The sequence below is a fragment of the Cucumis sativus genome, chromosome 6 (genome assembly GCF_000004075.3).
Source record: "Cucumis sativus cultivar 9930 chromosome 6, Cucumber_9930_V3, whole genome shotgun sequence".
In the NCBI taxonomy this organism is placed as follows: Eukaryota; Viridiplantae; Streptophyta; class Magnoliopsida; order Cucurbitales; family Cucurbitaceae; genus Cucumis; species Cucumis sativus.
Genome location: NC_026660.2, coordinates 15,583,445 through 15,592,304, shown reverse-complemented (window position 1 = coordinate 15,592,304; position 8,860 = coordinate 15,583,445). Strand labels below are relative to the sequence as shown.

At 32.3% G+C, this 8,860-nt stretch overlaps 1 protein-coding gene and 1 long non-coding RNA gene across 2 annotated transcripts; one reads left to right on the top strand and one right to left on the bottom strand.

Annotated features, from left to right (window-relative positions):
* Positions 1-837: 837 nt before the first annotated feature.
* Positions 838-7,668, bottom strand: LOC101210872. The gene is made up of 7 exons (XM_004150038.3): positions 7,067-7,668; positions 6,003-6,200; positions 5,117-5,389; positions 3,841-3,943; positions 2,723-2,841; positions 1,731-1,907; positions 838-1,633 (listed from the first exon to the last, which is right to left on the bottom strand). The coding sequence occupies exons 1-7, from the start codon at positions 7,355-7,357 to the stop codon at positions 878-880; spliced, it is 1,917 nt and encodes a 638-aa protein (XP_004150086.1). The 5' UTR covers positions 7,358-7,668; the 3' UTR covers positions 838-877.
* Positions 2,740-4,272, top strand: LOC116404470. The gene is made up of 2 exons (XR_004217314.1): positions 2,740-2,874; positions 3,793-4,272. It is a non-coding gene; the product is annotated as an uncharacterized LOC116404470 (long non-coding RNA).
* Positions 7,669-8,860: the final 1,192 nt, after the last annotated feature.

The following is an 8,860-nucleotide window of genomic DNA, read 5'->3' as shown; positions in this document are numbered from 1 at the left end:
TGATGATTTAAAACAATGCAGTGATCTATATTTTCGTTTTAGATGATTGTATCATTTTATATCTTAATTCTATCTAAAATTTGGAAAAATCTATACTTCAAGGACATTTTTGAAGAATTTCAAGTTCTTCCAGAATAATATTACTCTTTGAAAGTACAATGCTATTTTGAAACAAAAAAAAAAAAGTTGGAGAATATAATCCTCCTTTAAACTTAACTACTTAAAACGGTAGAAAATATCCTTCAGAATAAAACAATTAACTTATGGGTGGGTACATAGTCCACTGAGGATTGCTTCTTCCAAGTTGATGGATGAAATTGGTCATATCCGTTGGATCATTTTAGTCAGTATTTTTTTTTAAAAAAAAAAGTTATAATTTTGGGTTAGTAAAATGAAAATAAATAAAATAAAATGATCGCTTTTAGAAGTACACAAATGAAAATGAAGACCATAGTGAACCCATAAAGAGGAACCTTTCTAAATTAGTATACAAGGCAAAATTAATTTATAAGTGAGTTAGACTTTGAAATTTTAATGTCCCCTCTCTTTGAGTATTTATTTGTTCATTTTAACATGATATTTGCAAAATAATTAAAATTATTTACAAAATATATAACTATCAAAATTTTCATAGTTATTTGTTTTTATATATTTTGTAAATAATTTTGATTTCTTTTACCATTTTATAAAAAAATATCGCTATTTTATTTAATGGCAATCAATTGAAACTTCAAAAGGGAAATAAAAGGAATGGATTAACATTTTAAAAACCAAAACTAGATTTACTTTGAAAAACATCACTTGAAGAATTGGTCAAATTGCAATGCCCACATGTACTAATACTAAGAAACATTTTAATCTGATGCAATTAAATTATTTACATTTCATAATTGCTTATTACATCTTTTTCAAGTTGGTTGATTAATGATTCCATCATCTTTTTGTACATAGGCATATAATGATCATTAATCATTGTTCTAGAGAGACGCAGCTTACTATACAATTCCCTAGGTGTCTCATATATCCCAACTATTTCCTGCGTACTCTCATCCTCATCATCCTGAACTAAATTATCAGAATTTGGTGAGGGAGTGGAAACAATATGCATCGTTTTCCCAGGAGGATAGAAACGAATATTTTCCGAAGCATCTAGAGAAGACAATGGCTTTTCACTGCTTCCCTCGACATCGGTCAACATACTCTCCTCTTCTTCCTTGATCTCCTTGCCTACTGTAGCCACTTTCGCTTCTCGAGTATTGGCATCAACCTTTTTCTCCTGTCGTTGCAGTTCCTTCTCCAATTCATACCACAACTCGCCATCCGTAATGTCTTCGACATCGGTCGAGGCGATGATTCTTTCTCCGGTAATTATGTGGTGTTGCTCTTCATCTGTGTCGTGATCTGAACTATCGTCACATGAAGAGCCAAACTCTGGCTTCTTTTTCTTTTCGATTCCGTTAATTCTAACTTCTTCACATTTGAGTGATTCATGATTTCTTTCAGTCATCAGAGGAACTTCAGGCAACTCCTCTGTGGGATTGGATAAAATGTTACCGTTTCTTCTACGGGCGCCCATACAGGACCAGGAAGATAGAGAAGAACGAGTTCTCACAACTGCGCTTTTCACGGCAGCCTAAAAAACAATGTCAATCCCAATGTTAAATCAAACAACAATGCGTTGATAGAACGAAGAAAACTATTTCTATATCTTGATGAAGAGAGAAAGAAACCTGGGTGGTGGTGGAGACTGGGCGGAGGAGGGCACCGGCACCAGCAACCTTAGCTTTGGCAGTAGCAATGGATGGAAGGCGCGAGCCTAGAGCACTTGCAGAGCGATAAACAACATTGAGAACCCTTGTGCGCTCTACCTGATCTCTTAAATCATTCAGCCATGATGATGCTGTCACCTGATCATTAACCAATCGTAACAATAATAATACATACAAAGAAATTAGAAAATATGATACTTACACTTTTACAATAATAGATTTTTAAAGTTTATGCATAAAGAAACAGAAATAAATCTTAAAGATAGACAAACAAGGTTGTTAGGAAAAGATAAGAAATTATGCCGATGTCATTCTAAGGAGGGCAAACGGATGTTTCCGAGCATAGCAAAACAAATTAAAATATAAATTGAGCATTTAGAACCAAGAGTTTGTTATTATAATCTTAAGTAATTATAGTTGGATTTATAATAGTTTATGTTTGGTTTGAATTATAATAATCTTAAGTTAATAAATAAATATTATAGCAAAGAATAAAAATGATGAAAATAAAATAGTAAAAATTATAGAAAATAGTAAATATTGTAACCGGTGGAAATTTAAAAATAGTATTGACGGTACCAAAGGAGTGATTAGTATAGTTTGAGAAAACCTTAGCTCTAAACAACCCCTAATAGACTGCTATCATCTCCAGAGAGAAAATAAGTTATAAAAGTTGAGATCAATTTAATGAGTTCATGTCCATACTAGAATTGTAATCACTATATTTGTAAATATTTTCAGATAAATTGTAATTACCGTACTTATAATTATTATATTTGTAAATATTTTTATATAGTAGTTTATCTTAGTCTGATTATTTTTAATATTTTACTATATCTGTCATTTAAAATATTTTTCCTAAAAAAAAAAGTAAAAATATATATATATATTTTTTTTTGTTAGGAAAAGAAACATAAAATTTCACATGTATGATAAAGAGTTGTTTCCAATACCTCAGAACGCAAGTCGTCAATAGAAGCCGCGGAGAAGCTGGGAACAAGATCTGAACCGTTAATAATGGTAGTGATGAACTGCTTACCCGATTCTGCCAACTCCCATGTCATACAAGCAGCTACACCCATACAAGTAATTGTAAATACAACAGGTTGGCCAAACAAAACAAATTATTGTAACTTAACTTGTATGCAAATAAGTAAAAATAATAATAATAATAATAATAGTAATAATAATATAATATTAGCAAAAGGATGTGTCAGAAAAGAAAATTTTATGATATCTTATTGGAAAATAAACAATTTAGTTTATTAAATAAAACCCTAAAAAAGTCTCCGGACATTAAAGTTCATCATCACTTTTCTAAACAGTGGCAACACCTACTCTTTTTTTCTATATATAATTTTAATAGTAAAACACCTCCTTATGGTTGACAATGTCGGTAGACATTAGGTGGTTGGATTATAAATAATTTATGAGGACTTAAGTTATAGACGCAAATCCAAATCCGTAGCATAAAAGTTTCCATCAGAAATGTTCAAACATTCTAACCCCATCCCACCGACATACAATCAACAATCAAAATATTTGTCGATATAATTGTGAATCAAACATCGATATCAGTTAATATGAATAGGAATAGCAATAACAATGTTCATATTTTGAAAGAAAAAAAAAATTAATTATTAATTTACATAAATTTTATAATTTTGTTTTTTATAGGAATATTCTTTCATATTAATGTATTATCATTGTATTTATAATATAGGCATGAGGCTAAGCCAACCCATTTATCTGATAAAAGTAGTCAATTTATGGATATTTCAAAGAAAATTGTTAAAAGCAGTGAACAAATCTATTCTTATGAACGAAGAACCATTGAAATCCATTGAAAGAAAGCAACGACTAAAGGAAACGGTTGTCAAACATGGATGCAATGCAATGCCTTGCTTTTCTTAGTAATCAAAACCATTAAAACAAAAGAATGTTAAGGGTTATTTGGTTTAATTTTTCAAATTCGAAAACATTTCTGTCTAAAGTCAATCCAAACATATCCTAAATTTCGCAGGATGATAAAAGAAAAAGGGAATCTGAACGAAGGAGGAAGTTGGCAAACCTGGGGCAAATGTGATGCAAGTGCTAGAGGAGAACTCCGTTTGCTCTCGAAGAATATATGTTAATAAAGCAGCGGTTCCACCACCAAGAGAATGACCAACAATCTGAAATATCAAAATCTAAGAATTAGAAATGTACTTTACATGGAAAGTAGATAAAGAATAAAAATCAGAGTATTGTTCTTGATTTTGTAATTCATAAGTACTTGGTTTGTACATCTTTTTAGCATAGGTTATCTTTTACTTCTTACTTCGACTTTGACCGTCTTAGAAGTCTCATCTTAAACTAGGAAAGATCAGGTGGACGATGATGATCTATCTTTTCATGATTTAAATTTAACCTCATCTCATCATCATGCTTATGTTGAAGACAAACAGATAATCATTTCTTGGAATATGTATGTATCAAAAGTGTTTTCACTTGAAGATCTTAACATCGTTATTGTTACACATTAACTTGGTTGTCAACCTGTCAATGCTGTTTTGGGTAGAAGTACCAATTGAGTCCCAAATGGCATTCCTAGTGGCTGCAGGTTAAGTTGAACAGGTTCTTTCCTCCAAGTTCCAAGGGTTCAATGGATCTTCTTGATGCTTATAAAAACCTTTGTTGGTTTTGTTTGATTGTTTCTCTTCAATATCCATGGTGTCAAGGGCTAGCTTGCGTGTACCTAACCTAAACTATTCTGACAAATTACTACCGGCCTCTACTACACTACATTTGGAGGCCACCAACCTAAATCCGTTCTCTCTATGTCCAGCCTATTGGTGGGGTTTTATGTCCTAGGAATTATCTTGTAATTACAACATTGCTTCAAAAAAAATTCTTCAAACTTAAACGAGTAGCTTCCTTTTAGATTCTCTAAGGAGCGGGTATAGATAGTTTGTTGCTTCTCTCTCCCCCCCTTAATACTCTTTCATTTCTTACTAAACAAAGGTCTCCTAAACAAATGATTAATCACCAACTTCGCTAGCCAAATTTATTAAAAAATAAAACTAAAAACTTTTTGAAACTAAAAGATCTGACGATTAATAAAAAAAAATCCACAAATACTAACATAGTGCATCTCAGAAACATCGGGAGGGGGAAATATAATTTATCAATTCAAACAGCAGTACAATATAATGAAAATATTGTAGGCAAAACAGAAGTTTTCATCATGCAATAGAATCTGATTGATAGAAGGAGAAAATATGGTATAAGAAAGAATAATGAAGTAATTGAGTTTATATGCGTATAGATAGATTTAGAAAACAAAAGAAGGTAAGAAAATAATGTACCTTTATTTTGTAGTCGGGAAAATCGTCAAGACCTTTGAGTAAGAAAGGAGTGCTTAGCTTCGCAATCCAACGAGCTGCAGCAACCATCCCAAAGTGTGCATATCCTAGAACTAGATTACTTATCCCACCATCATGTAAAACTGAATGATGGAAAGGAACCACTGCACCAGTCACTGCTGTTAATGTATCTTTGATACTATGAGTACCACGAATCAATAGAAGGAAACATTTTGAACTACTATCACGAATTATTGTAAACGCAGGCTTCAAAATCTGCAGTTAGTAAAAAAAAATGATGGTAAAAAACTCAACTCAAATAACGAATTCTAACCACGGAAACAATAAAGGTTAGAATTTCTATAAATACTAAAACTCAGCGCTATCATAGAAGAAGATATTCAGCTACAAGAACTCGTTTTGTTTTTAGAACTCCATTCAAGTGTTTCTCTAAAAATTATAATTGGAAAATTGGAAAGAAACAAGCATAAACTTCAAAGAAAAAAACAAAAAATGAAATCGTTAACATGATCTTATTCGCAAATCGCAATGCTTTTCATTTAAATGAACAATAAAATTCTTAATCAAAATCCAAAAACAAACCAACATGTTTCTAAAAAACTACATCTCAAACTCGAATTAGATTTTGAAAGCACCCTTGGGATAGACAATAAAACCAAGAACTCTAGGGGTTGAAGAAGTATTTATAAACTTAATTCTCAAAATGAAAAATGAAAAATGAAAAATGAAAAAGCAAATGATCATGAAACGAAACTTTTATTTATTCTGACTGAATTTGTTAGAATGTTAACAACGCAGTTTTCCGAGGAGAATATCAATAATTCAATTGAATCAATATATGAGAGAAGCAAGGACAGAATCTAAATACCCCTGCTTTTGGTTTCTGAATAAGCACTTCCTCCTGAGAATAGCCGGCAGATTCTAGAAAAATCGGAAAAGGTTTCTTAGAGAAAAGCATGCAGAAGGTGAGCAACCGCAAAAAACTCTTCAACTCTGCGATAATTTCAGGACCTTTAAGTTGTACACTGTCGTTGCCCGCATACACGTTAGCAACTTGTAAGTTACCCTACACAGTAACATCGATAAGTCCAAATTACAAGTTCCGGTAAAAGGAAGGTAAAAGAAATCTAGAGAACCTAAATCAGTAACGACAAATTACGACATATGATAATTTTAAATATAAAACAACGTCCTCTATCAGCATTCAAGAAATGACAACCAAGCCATTGCATGCACGTCAGATAGTCAACGATAGTCGTGGCAGAGTAACGACAACGCTTAGTCCACAACACCTCATTACTAAAATCTCTTTCGTATGCGGTACAAGGAAAACAAACAAGCATTCAAAAATGAATAAACATGCAACAAAAGAAAAAAAGAAAAAAGAGAAACAGAAAAATCTAAAACAGACGGGAAAATCAGTGCATGTCAAGTATCTTAATAAATCAAAAAGAAAAACAACTTCCTAAAGTCCACATTCAAGAAATGAGAGCTCTAAAACCGAGCACAATTGTGCGTAGTTCACACTCTTGATACGAACAGAACTAAATTGACATAACCTCGCTGAATTCAGACTCGAAATATACGTAACGTCATGACCAAATTCACTCCAAAGTTCTAGCACAAAGAAAACAACTGGCATTCGCAAACGAAAAACCAGAGAACAAGCAGCAGAGAACATAAAACAGGAACAATAAATTACGGCAAACCAAGACTCATAATAAAAAACAACGTCCTTATGCACACAAGAATGAGACTCTCAAGCTACCATCGGAATGTTGCCTATGTTCACACTCTCGGAACGAAACCAAACGCAGAAAAGAAAAACAAACAAAAAGATACCACAAGCGAATGCAAGTCGTCCAGTGAAAGATCGCGAGCCGTGTCGGCCGAATCGAACAAAAGGAAAATCTAAAGGAAAAACAAGCGCACCTGTCTCCTCATCAAGTAATTAATGCCAAATGCCAAGTCGCCGATCGGCCATTTGCCTAAGGTCTCGGAGTATGTAAACCTAAGAGTCTCCGATAGAGTAGTAATCGTCTCAAACCACGTCGCTGGCGCCTGAGCCGGCCTCCGAGAGATCCTTCTCCTACATGATCTTATCGATTTAGACAAATTACCACTCCGATCATCCTCATCACCTTTTGCTGCTAATCTCCGGCTCAGAAAGTAATAAATAATCAAGGCGGCTCCCGCATAGGTTGCCATTGCACCGGCCGCCATGGTAACGAATTATGGAGATCGAAACCTCAAGAAAAAACCATCAAAATCGAAGTGCGATGAATTTAACACTTCAAACAATAACCGCAAATCTGAGAATAATCGAATGCGAATGAATCTAGGGCTTTGAGAATTGGAGAAGTATGAAGGAGAGATAGAAGAAGAAAAAGAAAAAGAAGAAGAAAAAGAATAAAGAAAGAAGAAGAAATTCAGGAAGATGGATATGATTCCTAAAATCTGGAGAGATTATTGCGATTGTTTGGAAGAAAAGCAGAGATAAATCTTTACTTGGCGTCTGGAACGATGGTAAGGGTAGTTTCGTCATTGTAAAAATATGCTCGGTGTTTGGGTAACGAATTACGATCGCCTAAACCAAATAAAAACGTAAAAATAAGTTGTTTGCCTATAAAGTCAAGGATATTGGTTTTTCGTTTTTTTCTTCCCCTCTTCTTTTCCTTTTCTCCGACGAAAAATTGGAATTAATCTTTAATATTATTTTTTAAATCATTTCCTCTTTAAAATATGATATTTCTAATTAAATTAGACATAATACACCAACTAATTTGATTTAAGCGCTTGATATGCTCTAGATTTTTAAATTTATTTAGGGTTTAAAATACTGAATTTTTTAAATATTGCAAATTTTGAAATTTTTTAGTACGATATATACATTTTCAAAGTATTTTTAAAAAAATTGTTTAAAAAGTTCAAACGTTAAAGTTGCATTTTTTAAAAATAGATATCCATAATTACCTACCAATTCAGTATAAACTTCCCAGTTTTAAATAGAAATAATATAATACCAACAATAATTAGTTCGATAGTAAAATTGTTATCCAACCTTCTCTAGACACCATTCAAACCTCACTTCTTATATATTTATATCTAAAGGTAAAATTTACATCAACAAAATTTCCGAAATTGGCCTCTTTAAAACAAGAATCTATCATTTATAAGGGGCAAAAAAAGAATATATTAAAAGTTCCTGTTAAATAAATCTCAAGTTATATATCATGGTATAATATACTCATTCGATTATCTATATAAATTATCAACTTAACCTTAACAGTAATGGACGTTTACTCTTTTTCTTCGTAATTATTTACATTTGTACTAATGATGAGAGATAAAAAGTGAGAAATGTTTGGTGATGTAAGCTAAATGGTTTTTTTTTGTTCACAAGAGGAAATGGTGTGTAAAAAAATAACATAGGACAAATAAGGGTTTTAATTTCTTAATAAGTAATGGAATGATTTATAAGAATTAAACAAAAAAAAAAAAGAATAGAAATACCACCGAAATAGAATAAAGTATTGAAGCCGCAAGTGGAGTGGCCATTACAATATAATTATAATTAAAAGTGTTGAAATGTAAAATGGATGGATGAAACTGGAGAAGGGCAAAGAGAAAGGATAGTGACAAATCTCAATAGCTGTCCGTATTTGGATGAGAGCTTGGGGAAGAGGACCCACTTTGAAACCTTGGTAGTTCCACTTTGAAAAATGC

What these genes read in the sequence shown, in the direction of transcription:
- LOC101210872 (XM_004150038.3), bottom strand. Translation starts at nt 7,357, where the DNA reads ATGGCGGCCGGTGCAATGGCAACCTATGCGGGAGCCGCCTTGATTATT. An exon ending in TTCCCGACTACAAAATAAAG is followed by an intron (nt 3,944 to 5,116) that starts GTACATTATTTT and finishes TTGATATTTCAG; the next exon opens with ATTGTTGGTCATTCTCTTGG. An exon ending in CAGTCTCCACCACCACCCAG is followed by an intron (nt 1,634 to 1,730) that starts GTTTCTTTCTCT and finishes ATTGTTTTTTAG; the next exon opens with GCTGCCGTGAAAAGCGCAGT.